A 25,165-nucleotide genomic window follows, 5' to 3' on the forward strand; every position below is an offset into this window, starting at 1 on the left:
TGTCTGCTTTCTCAGACCACTACTGGCACCCACTGCATAGATCAAGTTCCCTGGGGACCAGACTGAGCTTTTCCTGCAAACGTTTACTTGGGGGCGCTCTTGGGGAGCAGAAGGACTGAGGGAGTGGAAGCTCAAATGTGATACAGTTGCAACAAAGCCCTCAGCCAATCCCATCCAAGGAGGTGGAGGTCTGGGTGGCACAACATAGCCACACACACACAAGCTATAATTACTATCATGAAAACAAAAACACAAAAGGCATATGCTAAGTTGTTAACTCGGGGAAGCAATAAGGGGAGATGTTTCAACAAAGAAAAAGCCTGAACTAAGAAAACAATGTACATATAAACCCTTTCACTGTGTGAGTGCGTGTGTGAACATGTAAAAAAGAAAAAAAAAATCTTTTTTAATAAATTTATTTATTTTTGGCTGCTTTGGGTCTCCATTGCTGCGTGTGGGCTTTCTCTAGTTGCAGCGAGTGGGGGCTACTCTTTGTTGCAGTGCACGGGCTTCTCACTGTGGTGGCTTCTCTTGTTGTGGAGCACAGGCTCCAGGCATGCAGGCTTCAGTAGTTGTGGCACGTGGGCTCAGTAGTTGTGGCTCGCGGGCTCTAGAGCACAGGTTCAGTAGTTGCAGCACACGGATTTAGTTGCTCCGCAGCGTGTGGGATCTTCCCGGACCAGGGCTTGAACCCATGTCCCCTACATTGGCAGGTGGATTCTTAACCACTGCGCCACCAGAGAAGTCCCCCACCCCAAATTTTTTTTTTAATGTGGGATTATGGACTTTGTTTTTGGTTTTTCTGTTTAAAAAAAAAAAAACTTTTTCTGAAGTAGTACAAACAAAAAAAGACCCCCCAAAATGTTGAGGAAAATACAACATAAATAATGAAATAGTAAAGTCCTTCATATGTTTTACATGTCTGTAGAAAGCTCTTACAAATCGGTAAGAGCTGAATTCACAGATCAACCCACCTGTGGCAGCATCAAAGATGAGACCACCTTTGCCTGCCTTCAAAAAGCTCAAATCATACCAAGAGTTAAAGCATTATGCAAATAACCCAAAATTACATCACAGGAAATTCTCTGAGTTGCAAATGAATCAAATGCAGTTTACTTCCAATAAGGCATTCTGGTAATGAGGTATCATTTGAGCAGAAATTTGTAAAATGCTATGACTTCATCACTCAGAGTCGTGTATGAAGGAAAGAAAGAAAAGGTAAGCAGAGGATGAAGTCAGGAAACGACGCGTGTTTGGAAGTTAAGAGTCAAATCTGAATGGGAACTAATCCCTTGTCGGTCGCATCATTTGCAAACATTTTCTCCCATTCTGTGGGTTGTCTTTTTGTTTTGTTTGTGGCTTCCTTTGCTGTGCAAAAGCTCCTGAGTTTAATTAGGCCCCATTTGTTTATTTTTGTTTTTATTTCCATTACTCTGGGAGAAGGATCAGAAAAGATATTTTCGTAGTTTATGTCAAAGAGTGCCCTGCCTATGTTTTCCTCTAAGTTTTATAGTATCTAGTCTTACATTTAGGTCTTTAATCCACTTTAAGTTTATTTTTGTGTATGGTGTTAAAGAATATTCTAGTTTCATCCTTTTACATGTAGCTGTCCAGTTTTCCCAGCACCATCTATTGAAGAGACTATCTTTCCTCCATTGTATAGTCTTGCCTCCTCTGTCATAGATTAATTGACCACAGGCACATGGGTTTATTTCTGGGCCTTCTATCCTGTTCCTTTGATCTATACTTCTGTTTTTGTGCCAGTACCATACTGTTTTGATGACTGTAGCTCTGTAGCATAGTCTGAAGTCAGGGAGCCTGATTCCTCCAGCTGAGTTTTTCTTTCTCAAGCTTGCTTTGGCTATTCAGGCTCTTTTGTGTCTCCATACAAATTTTAAGATTTTTTGATCTAGTTCTGTGAAAAATGCCATTGGTAATTTGACAGGGATTGCATTGAGTCTGTAGATTGCCTTGGGTACCAGGGGGGAAGGGTGGTGGGGGGAGAGATAGATTGGGAGTTTGGGATTGACATGTACACACTGCTGTATTTAAAATAGATAACCAAAAAGGACCTGCTGTAAAATTAATTAATTAAAAGAAATCTGAATGGGGCATAAAGAGAAGGAAAGTGATGGGACATAAAGACTTAAAGGGCAGGCAAGGGCCAGGCTGCACTGTAGGAACACATGGGGATGCTTCTACAGATAAATTCTGCAGAGAGCAAGGACAAGAGCTGAGCTAATCCCAGCGACAGTGCAAAGGCAGGAGCAAAGTGGCAATAAATTGATGGCAAACAGCAATTAGGAAACTTCTGCAAATTTTCAAGTGAGAAGGAACGAAGGCTTGAATTAGAGCCGTGGGAATTGGAATCCAACACCTGGCAGGGTTTGCTAAGTGACTGGACAGAAGGATTTTATGTTTATTTGATAGAAATAAAAATGTTTATCCACATTATTCTTAAACAGAATGAATATAATCAAAATAAATCTATTTTGTCATTTAGCTTTATGTTATCTGTCCTTGAAATTGCAAAGATTTCCACTAGATGGTGGGACTAGACACACTTCACATTAATGAATTGGATTTTGACAAATATTTACCTTGAGGAGTCTCACACCTGAACTAATTTGTAATGTCTGGGCTTCCCTGGTGGCGCAGTGGTTAAGAATCCGCCTGCCAATGCAGGGGACACGGGTTCAAGCCCTGGTCTGGGAAGATCCCACATTCCATGAAGCACCTAAGCCCGTGCACCACAACTACTGAGCCTGCGCTCTAGAGCCCACGGGCCACAACTACTGAGCCCACATGCCACAACTACTGAAGCCCGTGTGTCTAGAGCCCATGCTCCACAACGAGAAGCCCCTGCTCGCCACAACCAGAGAAAGTCCACGTGTGGCAATGAAGACCCAACGCAGCCAAAAAGTAAATAAATAAATAAAATAAAATAGTCCTTTAAAGAAAAATATGTAATGTCTATAAAACTATTCTTATTTTACTAGAAAAAAACCATATTCACCCCTAAGCTCTATTAAGTTAAAAACAATTTTGGATAAATGTGTACTAGAAAACGTTATTTGATTTCTATAGGTACTTAGGCAAAATACGGAGATGTAGTCTAATAAACACGTGTTTAATCAAATGCATGTTATACATAGCACCAGGCCAGCTGACAACCTTGAAATCACCCTGAAAAATCTTCCTCCCCCAGTATTTCCCAAAGACTTTCAGTGGCATTACTAAACACTAAAATGAAAATGTAGGGCTTCCCTGGTGGCACAGTGGTTGAGAGAGTCCGCCTGCCGACGCAGGGGACACGGGTTCGTGCCCCGGTCCGGGAAGATCCCACATGCCGCGGAGCGGCTGGGCCCGTGAGCCATGGCCGCTGAGCCTGCGCGTCCGGAGCCTGTGCTCCGCAATGGGAGAGGCCACAACAGTGAGAGGCCTGCGTACCGCAAAAAAAAAAGACAATGTAAATTCAAGTCAGACGAACCCAATTCTGAATCTAGTTTAAAGGTGTAAGAGTTAAGGTAAAAAGCTAAGCCACAGTCACAAAAGACCCACCCATACAATAGTTTAAACCACAGAAGTTTATTTCTCTCTTGTTCTGAGGTGAGTGGTCTCAGCTGGTGGAGCAGCCTTTTCATGAAGTCACTCTGGACCCGGGGTCCCTCCAGCACGTTGGTCCACAGTCCTCTAGGACACTGTTTTCATTTGCAGGTTGGAAAGGAGTCGTTCCAGATTCCAACTGGATGGAAGGAAAAAGGCCAGCTGGGAAGCAAGTCAGGTGTCTTCGGGACTGCCCTGGCAACAGCACACCCTGCTGACAGGAACCTGCCACTTGGCCACACCTGGCTGCAAGGACACTGAGCCACGTCATCTGCTGGCATGCCTCCGAGGAGGATGGATGGACTCCGGCGTGGTGGACAAGTAATCTCTGCCAGAAAGGCCTTTGGAGCGATGTAAAACTCCCTCATATGATTAGGAAGTGGGAAGTGGCTGCCATAAAAGTCCGCATAACGGTTACCTTTGAGCAGAAGAGTATTGAGAAGGAAATTTTGAGATATTGGCAATGCACGAGGTAGTTACATGGTGTCCTCTTTATATTAATTCATTAAGCTGTATTTTAAGTTTTTCCATCTTTTTTTCACAGCAAAGGGTTTTTAAATAAAGACCAACCTTGCTGCAAGAAGATACACACTGTCCAATTCTTACTGGGTGTGTATACCTCAGTCAGTCTAGCAGATCAGAAAATTAGATCCCCAAATGACATATAACATTGTTTGGTTTTACTTAATACATTTTTGTAAAAGCAAATATTTGTCGTTTATTTCCATTGATTTCTGAGTTCAATTTCGCTATTTATCTGGTATGAAATGGGCTTTTAGAAACGAAATGCTGATTTACGATTTTATTTATAAGAGAGAAGGATTTGACATAACAGCTCAGCATGTGACAAGAGTCCGGGAGTCAATTCAGGTTCAGCATCATTCTTTCACCAACAACCCATGAGCAATCCAACTTTAACTCAGATTTATATGAAATAAGAATAAAACTGGTGGGACTGTGTGGCAGACAGACTCTAAGGTGGTCCCACATCCCCTGCCTTCTAGTATTCATGCCCTTGTGTAACCCCTTGAGTGTGGGTGGGACTTACTTCTAACCAAAAGAATACAGCAACGGTGACAATGTGATTACCTTACATAGGAATGTAATGTCAGCCTTGCCAGGGACACTCTTGCCGGCTTTGAAAAGGCTGCAATAATGTAAAGCTGCTTATGGAGAGAATCACGTGGAAACGAACTGAGGGTGGCTTCTAGCCAACCATCACCAAGAACCGAGACCCTCAGTCCAAGAGCCTACAAGGGGCTGAACTCTGCCCACAACCGTGTGAGCTTACAAGCAAATGCTTCCCATTTCGAGCCTCAGATGAGACCCCAGCCCTGACTGGCACCTGCACTGCAGCCCTGCAGAGGACCCAGCTAAGCTGTGCCCAGGCTCCTGACCCACAGCAACTATGAGGTAACAAATGTGTGTTGTTTTAACTAAGTTCACAGTAAGAGTGTGACACAGGAACAAATATAATCTTTGTGAAAATCCAAGAACACTTGACAGAAAATACCTTATCTTCTCAATAAATTTATGAAAATTAGGATTTTAACAGGGTATTTTAAGAGCATGACAAGACAGCTCATGACAGGGGCTGACTGCCATTAATTTTTCTCAACAGAGACTCACATTACTCCTTCAAGAGGCATTTTATTATTTTATCAGTTTTTTTTTTTGCGGTACGCGGGCCTCTCACTGTTGTGGCCTCTCCCGTTGAGGAGCACAGGCTCCGGACGCGCAGGCTCAGCGGCCATGGCTCACGGGCCCAGCCGCTCCGCGGCATGTGGGATCTTCCCGGACCGGGGCGCGAACCCGTGTCCCCTGCATCGGCAGGCGGACACTCAACCACTGCACCACCAGGGAAGCCCCTATTTTATCAGTTTTTGAAGGTAAGTATATTTTGAACTCTGTCAAGTGCACACTGCTCTTTTCTTTTGGAAAGCAAGTATACAGAATAAAGGAGAAGGCTCTTTGATTTTTTTTAAATTAATTTATTTACTTATTTTTGGCTGTGTTGGGTCTTCGTTGCTGCACGCGGGCTTTCTCTAGTTGTGGCGAGCAGGGGCTACTCTTCGTTGCGGCGCGCAGGCTTCTCATTGCAGTGGCTTCTCTTGTTGCAAAGCACAAGCTCTAGGCACGTGGGCTTCAGCAGTTGTGGCACGTGTGCTCAGCAGTTGTGGAACATGGGCTTAGTTGCTCTGCGGCATGTGGGATCTTCCCAGACCAGGGATCGAACCCATGTCCCCTGTATTGGCAGGCAGATTCTTCACCACTGTGCCACTAGGGAAGTCCCGGCTCTTTGTTGTTTGATGTTAACTTTCTTTACTACTTCCCCCAGCACCAACATTCCCCCTAAAACACTATCAATTGCTAGGTATGTAGCCCATACCCCAAAATTCTTACTCTTCATTATTGACTTCCATAACAAGGGCAACAGATGCCTGAATATGAATAGACTGAAACGTTAGCGTTACTGTATCTTAATCGACAAACTGCATTTATAACAGCTTTTGCACTATGTGTTAATACTTCTCAATTATTTCATCTCAATATAATTAATTATATCTCACTCACTTATAACCTACTCTGTAGAAGAGAAAAACATATTATTGGTCCAGACTTACAATTTAAAATAAAAACTGCTTTGCTAGTAAAAAAAAAAACAAAAAAACCACACCTGGTATTCCAACCATTTCAGTCACACTTGTGAGCATTATGTCACTGCTTTTACTATTATATCATATGTCATAAACATATGTACACAGATCCACTGATCTGTCATGTAACAGTTTATACAATTCTACGGCGGTATAATACACATACTGTCAAGAACACTTCTCTTGTCCACCACAAATAAGCAAATACAGGTTCAATGACCTGAGAGCTAAGGGTTTAGAAATGGGCACTATGAAAGAGCCCGCCTCTTGTGAAGTTCCTTAAACAGCTGAACCAGATTCTAAGGGAACGTTTGGCAGAAATGCCTGAAACAACGAAGAGAGTGTCACATTTTCAAAGCAGTAAGGGCTAAGAGAATATAAAATTTAGTGAGCAGCAGCTCAGTCATCACTGAATGAGAGTAAAACAAGGGGAAGCTGGACTGCTTGTAGGCAGGAACTTCCCTACACAATAAAAAGTTCTATAGAAAAACTCTGCTACATTTCGTTTTGTGAAAATGAATAAGGAGAAGGCTCACTAAAATGGAGTTGGCAGGCCAGAAGGGGGAGCTCTCATGCAGTACCACTCAAAGTCAGCAGGAGGAAGAATCAACAGGAAAGAATCATCAATTACAGGTCCCCACAGGAAAAGACGTACAGGGCATCTCCTACAAGAAATCCACTTCCTCAGCAACTCAGCCGGAAACCACCAGCACTTTGAACTCTCACTTTTCTCCAATGGACTTTGATTCAAAACAACCCCTGCCAACATCCACCTTTCTCTCTATAAAATAATGTTCCTCTCCTTTGTTAGACTTGCCTTTGGCCTTTGTATAGCATGCTTGTCCCAAATTGCAATTCTCTGCTATTCTCGAGTAAACCCACTTTTGCTGGTAAAATAACTCTTTCATTTTTAAGGTCAATGATTCTCAAAACTTAGCCTTAAGAATAATTAAGACTCAAGGTAACAAAAAATATGAAGGTTCATAAAAATTACTCACTCTTTTCACTCTCTGTCCAATTCTTAGACTCCACTAAACCACCTGAATGCATAGCAGACATAATCTTCTGAGCAACACTGGAGAGTGGTATCTTACAGAGGTCAAAGCCTACAAATGCCTCGTAACCTTCCATTTTCATAAAATCCTAAACATAAGATAAACATAATACCCATATATTAATTTTGAGACTTCAAAATAAGAAACAAGTCATGTAAAAATTTTTACATAGACATTCATAAAAATTACTATATTCACCACTACAGGAAATAGGTATTAATTGTCCCCATAATACAGATAAGATAGTAAGAAGAAAGTTAAACATTTAGAGGCTCAACTGGGTATTATGGTAAATAGACAACAAAGTAAAGAACGTATCTCCAATCTTGAAGCAAGCAATCTACTCAAATATTTCCTACTTCCTGAGGTTTGAAACAAATGGCTATTATAGTCTTCAAACATACAGATCTAGTAACATAAAAATTATTTTTAACTGACTTGGGTTATTATGACAGACACATAACCTAACATCCTTTCACTTGCACTGCTGGGCTGTACTGGTCCCCTGGGCTGAGCAGGTGAAGGTCTAGAAGGGACAGTACAAATCATCGAGTAGCTGGTAATACATCTAATGTACTTGGCACTAATCTAAACAGAATTTGCTGTTTCATGAACCAGAAAACCAGGTGACATTTTCCCACATTACTGGAGAGGAGGAAAATTTCAAGTAAATTCTCAATTCCAAGGTAGGGCAGAGGGAAAAACAGGAACAAACAAAGGTCACCTGTGAGGAGTTAGTAACAAAATCTTAGGCAAAACTTATTGCTACAAATTTTTCAAGCATATTAAGACCTACTTAACAAATACAAAATTTGAAAAATGTACAAATACAATAATTAGCAAATTCAAAATTGTCAAGGCCCATACGTCATCTGAGCATACCCATTTTCTGATGGTTATAGCTAAAAAACTCCATAAACATCCCCTAAAATGTGAAGTTTTTAGACAGGCATTCCACATTACAAGCAGGTAATACATTTTTGGAGCAGTAATATTTCTTGCAAGTAGTGTCTAAATCTTCTCTTTTCTCCATAAAGCTTACTTTGTATGTAACAGAGGTCACATATAAACTAGGCACTCAAGAATCATTTGATGTAATAACTGATAAATAAGCTACTTCAAATTATTTTACCTCAACTCTTAAAATAATTTCTAATTGTCCAAATACTACACTTGTATCCCAACCAATAGAATCCAACACTTAGATATTTTCACTCCTAAGAAATTGATTAAAATAGTGTTATACATCATCTGAGCAACCACTTCCATGGAATTTTGAAATTTCATTTTGAAAGACATTCATTATATGTAAGTCAGACTGAAGTCAAAGCACTGCTGAGATCTGTCCTGCAGATATGTTGAATCCCTAGGACCCAACCGCTAAAATGAGCAAAGGCCAATGGAGACTTGACATTCTTTGTGGTACAAGCAGGAACATTAAAATTTAAGTCTCGAAGTCTACAGCAGGGAATTATGGGTGAATACAGTTTGAGTGGCAGAATTTTACTTCATAGACAAATATGAGGGAACTTAACTATTCCATTTATTAAGGTCTACAGCTTTAACAATGCTGATTCAAAGTCCTACAAATTTTTAAAATATTTAACAGCAGAAATTTCTATCTCTAAAAAAAAACAAAAATGAGATACAATTAACTCTGTAAAAAATATCTGCATTATATAATAATGCTTTTTCCCTGTAACTTAAAAGTTACCAGGACTAAGTGCCACCAAGCAAATGTTCAAGTCATAAAAAGCACTGGGACTTCGAACAAACATACAATAAACCAAATTGATATAATACTTGAATTCATTAAATGAAATGTTCCATTGACCTCGAATTTAAAATTTTCAGTGTTTATTAGCTATATTCTCCTCCTAATATATAAAATATTAAAATACAGCACATGCAGTAAAGATTTCATTTTCAATCTTCCAGACCAACAGCCTTAATCTTTGACCGGTTTTCTAAATTCTCCACAATATCTTTCAGATAATCTTCATCTTTAAAAAAATATACATATAATTCTCTTTCCATTTGATGCAGTTTATTAGATGCCAAAATTTTTCTTTTTGTCTTCACATCAGCAAGAATATCAGTAAGAAGATGATTTAGCTTATTTAGCTGAGATTCAACTTGATGAAACTGCTCCATTAACTCCTAAAAGGAAAACAGTAATGTTTTTAATTCAAGAGCTTTATTCATACTACCAATTATAAATTTAAAATGTAATTTACATAAGAAGAATCTAAATGATATAATGATTATTCCCACAATCTCAATAATAAATGAACCTCAATTAAAAATCCATAGCAGGGGGTACCTTCCCTGGTTGTCCAGTGGTTAAGACCCCGAGCTTCCACTGCAGCGGGTGGGGGGGGTTCCATCCCTGGTCGGGGAATTAAGATCCCACATGCCGCGGGCCGCGGGCAAAAAAAAAAAATCCATAGCAGGATTAATAAAAAGTCTATGTATTGATAAGACCCACTGCAACCACTTCCTATAGGCAATTTTAAGTGATTCAAAGCAAACTCCTACTCCCTGAAGAGTACTTGATATGTAAACTGTTCTGCATATTCATACATTCGAATATTACTGAATGCCCACCACGCACCAAGCACTGTTTTAGAGTCTGCAAATAGAAGAATGAGCACCATTTCCTTCCTGGAACTTACGTTCTGCTTAAATAATCAAACCTTGTTTTAGCCTAAGCTGTTTACTCTAGACATCACAGGTTCTGAGAAAACCTTGAAATGAAGCAATTACCAATATAAAAGAATTACCTTAACAAAAATCTCATTTTTCTTTTTTCACATTGTTACATTAGATGGAACTATATGTGACATTCAACAATCCTGACTTACCATGTAATTCTTCTCAAAAACCTAGACATGCTGGACCCTTCACAGTTAATAATTGAAATTCTTCACTTCTTAACATTAAAAGCAGTTTATTAACAAGTTTCCATGGCCTTCTAGTCATGTATTCTACTCCTGTAATTCTTCAGCCAGTATTACCAAAGAGGTTCTCAGAAAATCTGTAGCTGTAACTACACCTCAACCTCCCACAGCCTCTCAGCATGGTCCACAGCATGGTAATCACCTGGGGGAGTTTGTTAAGAATAGTTTCCTGCACCTCATTCCACACTAAATCACTCTGCAACAGGGCCAGAAGCTACATTTCAGCAGGCTCCTTGGTGATTCTAACGTACAAGTTCATGAATAACAGCTTCACACCTGTCATAAATGCCAGTTCCAGAGAGTATTTCTTAAACTAACTACATTAAAAAAAAAAAAAAAATCAAGTAATATCCACATTAAGCGGTCTCTCTTTGAGGAAAAACTCTGTAAACTTGAATACAATCAGAAACATCTAACCTTTAGTTTCAATACTAAAGATCTTAACAGTTACTAAAATAATACTCCTACAAATACTGAAAAATATTCAACTTCATTAATAAAAATGCAAGTTAAAATTCATATGGATGACACTTTATACCTCACTGGGATAGGGAAAAACATTAAATAATGATACCCAATGACACTATAGTGAAATCACCATATTTTAGTGATTCTAGGATGGAATCTTTCACATTTTAATATAACTGAAATCAACATGCACTGTACAATCAAGAGCATCATGTAACTGTTATTGACCAGACACTCATTAGAAGCACTTTATCACCAATATTTTATTTTTTGCCATGCCACAGGACTTGCAGGATCTTAGTTCTCCCAACCAGGGACTGAACCTGCACCGCCTGAAGTGGAAGCGCCGAGTCCTAACCACTGGACCGCCAAGGAATTCCCTCACCAATATATTTTTTTTTCTTTTTTTTTTATGGTAAGAACACATAACATGAGATCTCCCCTCTTAAATTCAGGAGTACAATACGGTATTGTTAACTACAGGCACAATGTTGTATGGCAGATGGCTAGAACTTGTTCATTTTGCATAACTGAAACTTTAGACCTGTTGATCAACAACTTCCCATCTGGCAACCACCATTCTACTCTGTGCTTCTAATAAATCTACTTTAGATGCTCATATAAGTGGAATCATGCACTATTTCTTCGTGACTGGCTTATTTCACTTAGCATAATCTCCTCAAGGTTCACCCATGTTGTGGCATTTTGCAGTTCTCTTTTTCTAAGGCTGAATAATATTCCATTGTATGTGTATACTATATTTTCTTTATCCATTCCTCCACTGATGGACTTTTAGGTTGTTTCCACAGCTTAGCTATTATGAGTAAGTGCTGCGATGAACATGTGAGTGCAGACATCTCTTTAATATCCTGTTTTCATTTCCTTTGGATATATATCCAGAAGTAGGATTACAGGATTATAACAGTAGTTCTATTTTTAAAATTTTTGAGGAAATTCCATACTGTTTTCCACAGCAGCTGCACCATTTTGCATGCCCACCAAAAATGTACAAGGGTTCCAATTTCCCCACATCCTCACCAATCCTAGTCTTTTGATTTTTGGTAACAGTCATCCTAACAGGCATAAGGTGTTATCTCACTGTGGTTCTGATTTGCATTTCCCTGATAATTAGATAACCCAACATCTACTCATAAACCTGTTGGCCATCTGTATTTCTTCTTTGAGGAAATGTCTATTCCAGTCCTTAGCCCATTTTAAAATCAGGTTATTAAGTTTTCTGCTATCACCAACATTCTTGATGTATAATGTGGAAAAATATTAAAAGTACTTTGAGTCAAGAAATAACATAGAAGTGGACACTAAATGTGAAGCTTTAGAAACACCTTAACCATTTTAATTGGCTTTTTCCCTTTTAATGTATATTCAACAGTGATATGATAAAAAGCTATGCGTACCCACACCTAAAAGGTATCTTCTAATAGGCATGAAATAAAAATTCTAAATAAGGAAATACTGTGTCAGTTTAACTGAAAAAGTTTTTTCTTTCTTAGAAATTCATGAAATTATGGTGTATCATATGATAAGTGGTGTCTAGCAGACATTTAACAGTGCTGGTGACATTTTAAGTAGGTACAACTCCTTTGAAAAGCAATATGGCAGTATCAAAGGCCAAAAAATAATGTGTATACCCAAGAAATCCAATAATTCTACTTCTAAGAGTTCATCCAAATGAATGTATCAAAAAAAAAAAAGAAAGTATCCAACAACAAAAAGCTATATACACAAGATATACATGATCTCATTCAAGAGCAAACAAAAGAAAAAAATGAAGACTATCAAAATACTCCAAGATGGTGGACTGGTTACACAAATTATGACACAGTAATTAAATCAAGAGTATTATAAACTTTAAAAATTAAAATCGTTTAGCATGGAAATGTTTATTTCATAAGGCTAAGTATAAAGGAAGAACATGAAAGATACATTAAGTAAAGGAAAAAAGCATCCACCTTGCAAATACTAACCAAAAGAAAGATAGCATAGGAATATTAATATCAGACAAGAGAATATTAAGACAAAAAGCACAACACAGGGTCATTATATAATGCTCAGTGGTTCAATTCACTGCAATTTAAGTCTACCAGAATATTTCACTGCGATTTTAAATTTGGATGTAACTTATAAAATAAACTCAAATATAAAGAAAAAACTGACAGAACTACAGGGAGAAATTTTCAAATCCACCATCATGGGATTTTTACATAATTGTTTAAAAGATCAAGAAGATAAAAATCACTAATAGGAGACTTTAAAAAACTAATCACAAATATCACTTCACATCCATTAGGATGACTGTTACGTATGTTTTAAAAAGGGAAAATAACAAGTGTAGGCGAGGACATGGAGAAACTGTAACCCTGGTGCAGCTGCTGTGGAAATGTTCGGCAGATCCTCAGAAAGTTAAACAGAGACTTACCACATGACTCAGCATCCACTCCTAGGTATATACCCAAAAGGAATGAAAACAGGGACTCAAGTACTTGTACAACAATGTTCACAGCAGCATTATTCAAAACAGCCAAAAGGTGTAAACAACCCAAGTGTCCATTAAACAGATGAACAGATAAAATGTGATGTATACACACAATGGAATACTCAGCCGCAAAAAGGAATAAAACTCTCACACCTCATGCAATATAGATGATACTTAAGGACATTATGCTAAAATAAGCCAAACACAAAAGGACAAATATTATACAATTCTACTTACATGAAGTACCTAGAGTAGGCAAATTCATAGAGACAGAAACTGGAATAGAGTTACCAGGGATGGGGGAAAGGAGGAATGGGGAGTTAATATTTAATAGGCACAGAGATTGGCCCATTTGGGATGAGGAAAAAGTTCTGGAAATGTATGGTGTCATGGTTGCACAACACTGTGAATGTATTTAATGTCACTGAATTGCACACTTTAAAGTGCTTAAAATTGTAAATTTTACACTTTGTGTATTTTACCACAGTAAAAAAATTATTTAAAAAAACTAATCATAAGCCTTCTTATTTCAAGAAAAGTAAGCTAGTTACTCAGATCAATTCTTCTATAGGAAAAAATGTGAAAGGTGAAATGAAGTACTTAGTCAAACAAAACAAAAGCTTCCTAAAAGCAACAAAGAGGTAACAAGACATTAAAAGAAACTACAAGACCATAAAACAATGCAGGTTGGTAAGGGAGCCCAGGAGGTGCTTTACTCAATTGCCAATCTTGGAAAATCAGAATCCATGACTCCTGGGAGAAAAATCAAAGTCCAAGGTCCACAGAAGGTGGGAAGTCAAACAGGAGACTCTTCATAATAAACTAAGGACTCAAAGGACACCAACAATCTTAAGATCAGGATGGCCAGAGGTGGAAGAGCCCTTGGTTAGAATTACAGCCCAGATAGGAGTCACCTGGGTCCTCCGAAAACAGAGTCTGAACCCAGTTTATGGTTCAGAAGTGGTGGTGCCCAAAATATCTAACAAAACATACATGAAGGCAGAAGGCATTTAAGGATCCTTTTGTTATCTCATAATGTAAGGGGGTCCCTTCACCAGAAAGATACTGATTTTAAATTTGTATGCCTCAATAAATGGTGATGGGACAATTTGGTTATTCATAGGGAAAAAATAAAAATAAAATGAGAACTCTACCTCTCATGTCATACATAAAAATAAACTCCTGGTGGATTAAAGAACTGAACTTGAACAGCATAACTTTAAGATAAAGGGGACTATCATTATGATGTTATGGGCAAACCTGAACAAGATACAAAAAAGGGCAAACTTTAAGAGTGATTAAATGACATGACATTAAAACATCAAAAAAAAAAAAGCCAAAAATAAACTAACAGGAAACAGTAAAAAAGAAAAAAACAAGCCACAAATAGGGAGCAAATATACATAACACACATCACTGACAAAGGACTGGCATTTGAAATACATAAATAACTCCTACTGAAAGGGGGTTCAACCTCCCTAACCATCAGAGAAATGCAAATTACAATCTCAACGGGACGCTATTTTACATCTCTACAGAGTGAGAGAAAATTATAACTCAGACAGTGCTACGTGATGAAAAGGATATGGATACATAGCATCTCTTAAACATCGCCGGTACAATATGATACAACCCCTTTAGAAATCAGTTTGATGTACACTGTAAGACTGAACGTGTTATCTAGCAATTCCACGCCTGTGTGTGGGGACAGCGAGTGATGTGTGAGTGTGTGTGTGTGTGTGTGTGTGTGTGTGTGTAGGCATGCATCTACAAGACATGCAACAAGACTATACATAGCTGTATGATCTACAATGGCAAAAACTGGAAATAATCTAAATGTCTGTCAACAGAACAGATAATTGTGGAATTTCACATAAGAGAATACTAACTATACAAAAAACTATAAATGAGCTATAGCTTTACAAATATCAACATGGATGAATCTAAAAATCATATTAAGAAACAAGCAAGTTACTAAAGAATACATTAATACAATCTATATAAAATTCAGAAACATACAAAACTAAATAACACATGGTCTGTATTATAAACAAAAGAACGCGAATGACAAAATTAAGCGTAGTAGTTACTCCTTGAAGAAGAGAGGGGAATGCTATTAGGAGGAGCACGCTAATACTAAGTGTACAGAGGATTTTAGAGATATAAGGGCAATCCTCTATTTACTAAGATAGGTGAAAAAAATACAGGGGTGGTTTTATTTTTCTTAATTCTTAGCATAAACATTATATAGCCTACATCTGAAATATTTCATAAATTTTTAAAATTCTGTGTACACTGATCAAAACGATCTGAAAAATATATTTATATGTTTTTATATGAATAAAAAAGATATGAAAATGTTATTAGGGCAATGGGATATGGAGTAATATTTTCCTCATGTTAACATTTTCTTTAGCATCTTTTACAATGAACACTGTTTTTTATTTTTAAAAATTTTTTTTGCAGTACACGGGCCCCTCACCGCTGTGGCCTCTCCTGCTGCGGAGCACAGGCTCCGGACGCGCATGCTCAGCGGCCATGGCCCACGGGCCCAGCCGCTCTGCGGCACGCGGGATCCTCCTGGACTGGGAGACAAACCCATGTCCCCCGCATCAGCAGGCAGGCTCTCAACCACTGCGCCACCAGGGAAGCCCTGAACACTATTTTTTGAAGTATTTTTCATTAGTATGGCAACACCCACCTGATCACTAAGCAAAAGCTGATTTCCTCCTTGATACAAAGCATCACAAAGCATGTCCATATCATTATTTAGTTTGGACAGAAAGAAAGAATGCTCTTGAGCAGATACTGCTAACTGCTCTTGTACCAAAGAAACATCCTGTTTTAATTTCTCAGCCACTTCTTCCAGGTTTCCATGGGTTATAAACAATTCTTTTTTCTTATTCTCGCCTTCTAAAAGTTGATAAAGCCTAAAATGTGAAGATTAAAAATTATACAAAAATATTCTCAAGTCAGTACAGTTTTCAAAATTATAATCCACTATATATTGGGGCATCTTTGGGGAAAGCTAACAACCTATAAATATTAATCAAACAACTAAAAACATTCCAACTAAAATACTACCTCATTACAGAAATATGTATTCTAATTACTGTATCTGAATCCCCAGTTTTCCCATCTTCCAAGTTTTAGACAAAAAATTTTTTGACTTTAACTGCCATTAACCTACTTCAAACGTTTCAGAGGTACCTCCCTAGAAAACCACTCTTTCGCAGAACACAACTATGATGTAGTAGAAACAGCAATGAACTTGAAACAGAAGACCTAGATCTGAGTTCTGGCTGCCATGTAAGGCCTAAGTCAAGTCAACCTCTGAGACTTAATTTTCACATCGTAATACCTACCTAATTTTAAAGGACTGTGGTAAACTTAAAAGAGAAAAAATGAAAATATAAACAACGTAAAATGTTTTTAAAAAGTAAACAGTAAAGAGCCACGTAAATAGTAATAGTAAACTTGCTACTCCAGTCATGTCCATATTTGCTTGACAAATTAAATTCCTAATGAACCATGAGGTCACTTTAACACTTCAAACATTAATGGCAGAAATATCCTACAAGACTAATGGAAAAATGTGAGGCAGCACCTTCTACATATTTATGACAAAAAGTGCCTGCTCTTTTTCTTAGAATTTTTAAAAAATGTATTATTTTAATTATTTTAACAAGTTGCAACAGGCTTCCTAAAACAGGTTCAAGCCTAAGGCTAATTCTGTTCTTGTGGAATGTCACTACACAATTGCAGGGGGCACCATTTACACAGAATCATGAGGTCAATGCCACCTCTGAAAGTGTGCAGTGAGGCAGCCCTATCCCTGCCCTTCATTTCATTAATAAGAACACAAAGTATTAGATGATTTTCTTCTAGCCTAGAGAAAAATCAGGAGTAGGATCGAGATTTTTGAGTCCTTTGACTACTTTAGCCCTCCAATTTCAGTATCCCCATACCATCAATTGCTTAGACATCCAGAAAAGACTGGAAGCTAGCATTCATTCTTGCTGATTCACCTTGACTAGACGCAAATATGAAGTCTTCTCTCCTCTCTACTGCTGCCTTCTCCACATGAAGTCAATTCTCTGCTCTGCAATACTTGCTATACACCCAGCTGTATTCAAACTTCCTGCTGTAAGTTAAACTCCTGCCCCAAATCTAAAAACATCTATCAATAAATAGTGCCTAAACATGAATAAAGACCTTGTATTGTATATTTTCAATCCTCCAACCCATCCACCTCACCTCTAAACCAGCTACTTCCAGATTTAACATAAATGAAAAAGAGAGCAAGAATTAAAAAGGAAAAAGAAACATATAAGAATATAACAGAAAGGTGGAAGAAAAGAATACAAAGGCCAAAAACGGAGTGCAAAGAATCCTTTAAACGTCCACAATTTTAGTTCAAACTCTAGTATTTTACAAAAACGAATGGAAAAATAATTATTCACTAAACAAACAATGAAGCCCACCTATGAGTAGAATAATCCTTGGTATCAATGGTATTCCTTGGATTTATCTGCTGAGATACAGATGGGTCTGTCAGCATTTCTAATTGGTGGTGGAGCATCAAATTACTTTGACTAAGTTCTTGAACCAAGTTTTCAAGCTGACGATATATGTCCAAATGCCTTCTCAATTCAATTTCATAAGATAATTGTACAAGTTCAAATGATGCCTTTTGCTTTATCAACTGATTTAAAACTAACTCTTGTCTTGCTGTGTAATAGTCTTGTTTAGCAATCTGCAGGTCGAAATCTCCCTTTACAACTGGCATATTCAATAACTGGGCATTCTCTCTTACCACAGCAGGCAAAATTTTGTCTTTTATATGAGTGATTTGTTCTTCAAGTTTCAGAATCTCACTGTTCAAGCTAGAAATTTTAGCATCCAAAATATCTTTGCCAAGAACCTACACAAAGAAAACAATTACATTTCAAACTGTAAGTATAAAGTTGAAATAGTTTTAAAATTATTTTCACTTTCCATTTTAGGTTATCAGATAACATACTGACTAATAACTTATTTCATATTAGCAAAAGCCAAAATCACAGTTTAAAAAAGCAAAGTGTAGACTAAGCCAAGGGTAAAGCCATTATGAATTGCTAACTTTTAATGCTATGACTACCATGTAAAATACTAGACACAGTAATGGACATCTTGTCATGTTTGTCTTAATAAAAATCACACTACTCACCGAATGCTAATGTATACTATTTAAGTTTTTCTTAAAATTAAAATAATCTCAGTAGCTATTCTCCCAGCCTGCCTGTTGATTTCAGCACTTCTACAGAATAACAGGACTTCACACATCATTCCAAAGTTTGTGTCAGTTATAGGTATTCAGCTTCAGAAAAGCTGTTATTTTTACTCAACTATCTAGTGGTTACATTACCAAGAAAGCAAGCTTCCCAAGAGTGCAGATGGCTAACTATAATACATCCATACATTCTTAGAAAAGAATCAGGGTTTCAATCCACTGAACCAGATCTCTAACTTCATTAGCACCATCCTCTGGTCAGCGCAAACAAGGCAGAAAACCCGTAACACAGCAATAAGGCTCTTTACCCATTCATCATAAAAAAGGAAATGTCAGGGTCATCTGCCAACACAGAATGCAAAAGTACTTTTGTTTAAAATGAACTAGATGATGTGGTCGGGTTGTAATTACTATTTCTGCCCTTGGCTAATATGAAGATCTATTTGTACGAAACAATGACACAGATCACAACTAAACACTGAACGAACAGAAAACAAGAGACTGTGATTCCTTATTATATCCCCATTTCTAAAGACTTTACTATCAGTATTACTCTATTAGCAACAACAATTTCAATATGAATCCAGTCCCATTTCTCATGTTTACCTTGCTAGTGAGGCTATGAAGATTCTCCTCTGCCCATTTTACACTTGACTTCAGGCTCAAATTTCTTGCTTTCAAGTGAATTAACTGATGTTGAGCACAAATATAAGCCAGCTGCAGCCTAGCCATCTCTAGCCGTCTCTCCTCAAGAACTTCTTGATTCTCACAAATAGAGGATGCGTGTATATCTAAAAGTTGAAAATTTTCTTCGTTTGAACTTTCAACTACTTCATGTACACCTTGAAAGAACTGTTTTTTGGTATATAAGGTTAATGCTGCTGTGCTTTGCTCTTCTTGGCTTAGAAATTTTTCCAATGAAAACTGAGATAAAAACACCAGTGGATCTGTCCCTTGGCCCAAATTCGAACGTCTGAAGAACACCAGTAATTTTGCAACTCCATCAGTAAGAGCGTGAAGCTCATTACTGATCTTAGTATTGGTAGCATTTAGAATTCGCTGACTCTGCTTCAGCTTCTTATTGGCTGCTCCTTCTTCAGCATTTAACCTCAGAGACTTGTGGCTAGTTACTGAAGCCATCAACTGGCATTTATTACGTCGCTGAATTTTCAGGGTCTTTAATTTCTGCAGAGTTTCAACCTCATCCTCTAATTTCTCCAGCTCTTTGTCATTCAGGGTAGGTGTCTTCAAATCAGAAGTTTTACAGGTATTAAGAACTTCATCCAACGCTGCTCCTTCTAGGATGGGCTTGCCTGATTTCTGAAGAATGCTAAAAGCTTCCAATTCCTCTTCAGATAATACGTTCCGTTCACTCACATTCCCACAAAACCACTTCAAAAATGATTCATTTTCAACAGTCTCAAACAACCAGTCAAAATCTTCCCCATTAAGAATATCAGCTTTGGGATAATCAATTTTTTTTAACGTTTCCACAAACTCCTTTCCACAACTCATGGTTTAACTACCGAAATTTTTTGTAATTGATAAGGCTTTATAGTGTTGATATTTAGAAAATGAATCCAAATACATACAAAACTAATTTTATGTTAAGTCCACAGAGAAGGGGGAAATATATTTTTAGACTCTATAATTTCTCCTGGGGGGGGGAGAAAAAACAAGTGTTAGACCACAAACAGGGCGACTATATCTTTGAAAGGATGATACGGCTAAACATTACAAGATACAGTTGTAGCTGGAAAGCCTGATGAAGATAAACAATTAGGGTATTACTTAGAACAATGCAACAGTAATGAAAACCTAATGAACAAGGAAATCCTATTTTTTCCAAAGATAACACGGTTTAAAATACGTTGTATTTTAGAGAGCAGCAGTTCAGTTTTTAATTCGAAATACATGGATGTAAATATATCCAAGCCATCACGCGGCTAAGCAGCCTCCTTTCCCTGCCCTTCCTGAGAAAATAGAAATAAGTATGGTAAGATTTTTTACGAAGAGTCAACTAAATATTTACCTGAATAACTCAGTCAGCATCCGCATTCACGCAAGAACCAGTCAGATACGACGAACCTAGTGCAGAGAAAATAAGGCTTAAGGTTTAAGAACCACCCCCGACTCGAGAAGAGCCAAAGGACTGAGCAGTCGTTCAATAAAGGTACTTCAGGCATTTATTATTTTCAGCACAGGGACCACCTGTCCACGCTGCGAACTCCAAGGACGGAAACAGGAGGCACAGAGGAGGGCCCCAGTGACACATCTGCGGCACTCGGTGATTTGGGGTGATGCATTCAGCGATGACTGGTACGCGCGTCAATAAACCACTCGTCCACAGAGGCCGCCGAATCGGCGCCAAGACAAACTGCAGAAACCTCGGGCGGGTGCCCGGCCGGCCTGCGGGGCTCAGGTACGCCCCCCCGCGTCCTAGCGGCGCCTCAGGGTCGGGCCTGGACGGGCAGGGCCCCGGGCGCCCCCCCCCGCCCGCACTGGAGCCCCCCGTTTCCGGCCGCGCCCCTCGCCCCTCACTCGCGCCCCCGGCCCCCCCCCCCGCGCCGGAGGGAGCCCCCAGTGTCCCGCCGCTCTCCTCAACCCTCCGGGCGCCGCCCCCCGACCGCACTGAAGCCGCCAAGCTCCGGACGCTCCCCTCGCCCACCCGGCCCCCACTCGCACCCCCGGGCCCTCGCCCTGCGGACAGCGACTGCGCCGCGCGGGCAAGTACCTGCGCGCCCGAAGGACGTCCCCAGGGACGCCCGGAAGAAAGACGCAGCCCGCTGACCCGCGCCGCTCCCACAGCCCCACCTCCCGCCTGATAGAACCGCGAGGCAGCCGCCACATACCTCAGAAAGCTCGGCTCGTACCCCTCAACAGCCCGCCGCCACGCCTCGCACGGCCTCACGGGAACGCCGCCCCCCGCGCGCGCGCAGAAGACCGAGGCCGGGTCGCGGGGCGACCTTCTGCACAGGCGCAGGGTCGGAAGAGGCGGGGCTGGATGGGGCGGGCCCCCGGCCTGACGTCTACCAGCAGGGAGCGAGCTGATTGACTCCCTGCCTCAGGGGCGGGGCCGGGGCGCGCGAGGGGGAGGGGTGGAGTGAGGTCTGGGGGTCGCCTAGGCGGGAGGTCCGGCCTCGCACAGTCGCTGCGCCTGCACGCAGTACCCCGTTTGCACCCTCTGAGGAGCCGGCTTTCAGCCGCAGCCTCGTTGGGTCGGGAGCGCGCACCGGAGCCAGCCCCGCCCTGCCCTGACCTGCCGGCCGCCCTGTGACCGGGCATCCTCGGCCCCGTGGCCTCTGTGTCCCGTCCTCCCCGGCCGCGGGGCCGCGCTCCACTCCGGAGTGCGCGTGGACGAGCTCGCGGAGCGGACTTACTCGCCTCACAGCCTTTTACGATGAACGCTGTTTTGCAGGAGCGCTTAGTTACCAAGCCCTCACCTGACAATCCCATTTTCCACATACGACTTTTAAATAAAAGTTGAAACTATAACTCGTATAGACATACAGTGGATATGTGTCGGGATGGAGACGGTTTCCAAGGAGGATGCCGGAAACGGAAGATGTGTGGTCAGCGAAAGGAGCAGTGCTCAAATAAGATTGCCGAGTTTGATGCAAATCTGGTTGACGCCCTACCGTCCAATGAAACCAGACTTTTGGGGGTTATCATTTGTATTGGGCAGAATTCATTTGCATCTCTACCAGACAAATCATTTTTAAGTTACCAATCTTCTACAAATTAACATCTAAATGTGCAAGGTTGGGGCCCTGGTCATTACTACATAGTCAATACCCACCCACCCACCCCCAGCATCAAATGGCCCTAAGGTGGCTTGTTAGACAATGTCCTTGTCTAGTGCGACATCGTAAGGGCAGAAGTCTTTCCGGATAATTTTTCTTAGTATTTTTAAGAAGGGAAAGAATAATGTTCTGGGGTAGATACCATGAAATTAATCTTGACTTGCACATATTAATTAATTCGTTTTACTTTTTTAATCCTCCTCTTCCAAAAGACGATAAAGCCTAAAATGATCGGAAAAACAAACATTACAGGAGAAAAAATTCACAGAGCAGTGCCCGGCCTGAAAGCAGGGGCCTGGGCCCGGGCGGGCGGGGAACGGTCCTGTTGGTGTGAGGTGGGAGGCTGGGTTAGAGCCCCGGGACCGGGAAGACTCACTCCTTTGCCCAGCCGTGGGGATGGGGATGGGATGGGGGCGAGCTGCGGGGAGAGGAACCGAGCAGCTTTCTGCGGAGGAAGGGCAGGCTGTGGAGGCAGCGCCTTCAAGAAATTCTGCTGAGGAGGCAAAGACTGAGGGAGAGAGAAAACAGCAGGACGACAGGAGATGAGGGGGTGGGAATGCAGAGCTGGGGGGAGGGCTTGGGTTTTGTTTTGTTTTAAGATGGGAGGAACTTGGGGATATTTATAGACTGTGAGGAGGAACTCAGAGGAGACAGAAGTAAGGATGCAGAAAGAAAAGGGCTGCTTTCATGAAAGATCCATGGGACGTGAGAGGGTGAGACCCCAGCACACGGAGGCTGAACTATAAGCCCACTTTTCCTAGTGACTCCTGCGTCGTTTCCTGGGCCCACAAAATTCCGCATATGACTTTGAAATGCTGACCGCAGTTATTTGCCTGAAAGATGTTCGTGGAGTCAAAAAAAAAAAAAAAAGCCCTAAAAATATAAAAAGTAAAAATCACAACGGTGTTAGCCTCCAGGGTACAAATGACAAATACTAGAGGGTTAAACACCTAGACTCAGAAAGTTTTCCTTGAGAACTTGAGTTATTAGGGCACTTCTTTACTTGAGGTTGCATTCGGAATTTAAGAAAGCAAGCGTGTTACACTTACTCCCAGGACAAGCTTTCTTTCCTCCAATCAAAATCATTTGGGGTTTTAGTGGAGAACCTAGGGAGTCAAAAGGTAAAGGGAACCGGTGATGATTCTTCCCTGCGAAAGCCCGTGAGACTCAGTTGGACTAAACAGACCAAAATGTGAGTGTGTTTATTTCCTTTCTTCCTGTGGAAATCTTTTTCCCCCTATTGATATTAAAAAGAATTTTAGGTTTTGGACGATTTCTTTTCAGATACGTTAAACTGCAGTCTGATGTTGAAGATCTTTTGTTTTCAGATGTGTGGATAGCTTTCAGTGACGGTGGTGCGAGTCCGTCCTTCAGGTGGGGGAGTGACACCCTCACACAGTGTTAGAAGCTCGATTCTGCAGTCACGAAAGTGACCATCGGTGGCAAGAGACAGATGCTGGGAGCATCCTGTGCACTGGCGGGGGTTGGGGGTGAAGATGGGGGGGGTAGGGGAGAGAGCAGCCTGGAGGGCAGACGCCTGGGGCCTGATGGCCAGGGAGAGCCAGAGTCTGCATGACTGTCCGTGTGCAGCTGAGTAAGAAGTGGCTCTGGTTCCTTTTCTCCCTCCTGGTCCTTCCCCTTCAGAAGAACACCACTGTGTACCTTACACTGTGGGGCTGGAGGAGGGTGGGAGGAGAGCACGTTTGTCCTCCATCACGTTGACAATCATGTGTGAAGGTGAAAACTCAGTCCTCAAACTCCTGAGTGGCTGGGGGTGAGGAGCTGCCCGAGGCGACCCGGCGGGGGTGGGAGCCGCGAGGCACCTGGAGGGGGTTGGCGGCTCCTAAGGATCACCAGGACAGGCTGAGGAGGCGGCAGGCAATGAGGATGGAGGGGTTGAGAACGACCACAAACTAGACGGGTAAGAAGATAATCCCACTGACATTCTGGAAAGATCCCTGTGAGGCTAGTGTGCCCTGAGGCTTGGCCTGGCAAGGAGCTGGGAAAGGAGGGAAGGAACCAGCCTGAAAAGGGCCTGGCCACTGAGTAGCCAGCTAACCCCAGCACCGATCTGGGCGGCCATAACCCCAGCAAAAGTGCGATAGGAAGACCCACTTCCCAGAGGAGTTGGGAGCCGGGAGCTGGGAGCCGAGGGGTTGGTGAGTGTGGAGGGACGGGGGAGGGAGCCGGGGTGGGCTTGGGCTGAGCTGAAGGCACAGGAGTGGGTGGGGAGAGGGCAGGGCACCTGGCTTTGATCCTGGAGGCAATGGGGGCAACAGGGCCACCAGAAGCCATCTGGCTGCCAAGGAGAGCGTGGGCGGGAGGGTTGAGACTGAGGCAGGTGTCCTCCCGCTTGGGGCATGGGTGGTGCTTGCTATAATCCAGGCTTGACACTCAGAGATGGCACTGGGCTGTGGAAGGGCTTCCCAGAGGGCTAGGTCGGGTCCCAGGGCCACCACCTTCCAGCGGGCGACCTAAGGCAGGCACCTTCCCTGAGACTCAGCTACCTGTGAGACAGGCCCAGGGTGAGGACCTCAGGTGCTAACTACCTCAAGTGTTTAGCCCTGATGCCCTCAATAAAAAGTGATGGTGATTTAAAGCCATAGTAATATTTAGTTTCAAATACTCCCACTTACATTCATGCCCGAGTCCTGGCAGCTCAAGGCCCCAGCTGCATCCCAAGTAGGATTCCCTTCTTTTCTAGAGGTGCCCCCAGGGGACTCACACAGGTTCAAGAGGCCAGAATACTGCTTCCTGCTGGGGGAGGGAGGACAAGTCAGATGCCCCAGCGTCCCTCTAGGTCCTCTCCCACAGATGCGCACCAAACCCGCTGGCAGGTCTCGTGGAGCC

At 41.4% G+C, this 25,165-nt stretch overlaps 1 protein-coding gene across 5 annotated transcripts; it reads right to left on the minus strand.

Moving 5' to 3' along the window:
• Positions 1–7,412: 7,412 nt before the first annotated feature.
• HAUS3 (HAUS augmin like complex subunit 3) lies at positions 7,413–22,297 on the minus strand. Of its 5 annotated transcripts, none has more exons than XM_089911397.1 (6): positions 21,365–21,512; positions 20,545–20,600; positions 19,119–20,169; positions 17,725–18,164; positions 15,942–16,170; positions 7,413–9,478 (listed from the first exon to the last, which is right to left on the minus strand). In XM_089911397.1, the coding sequence occupies exons 3-6, from the start codon at positions 20,025–20,027 to the stop codon at positions 9,245–9,247; spliced, it is 1,812 nt and encodes a 603-aa protein (XP_089767523.1). In that variant the 5' UTR covers positions 20,028–20,169; positions 20,545–20,600; positions 21,365–21,512; the 3' UTR covers positions 7,413–9,244. The 5 variants fall into 5 exon arrangements, with proteins under 5 accessions (XP_089767523.1, XP_089767525.1, XP_089767524.1 ...); XM_089911399.1 differs by lacking the exon at positions 21,365–21,512 and adding an exon at positions 21,247–21,265; XM_089911398.1 differs by lacking the exon at positions 21,365–21,512 and adding an exon at positions 20,724–20,979.
• Between the last annotated feature and the right edge of the window lie 2,868 nt (positions 22,298–25,165).

This window comes from Delphinapterus leucas, chromosome 5 (assembly GCF_059928025.1).
Source record: "Delphinapterus leucas isolate spDelLeu-1000000601 "Yukka" chromosome 5, BTC_Dleu_Yukka2, whole genome shotgun sequence".
Taxonomy (NCBI): domain Eukaryota; kingdom Metazoa; phylum Chordata; class Mammalia; order Artiodactyla; family Monodontidae; genus Delphinapterus; species Delphinapterus leucas.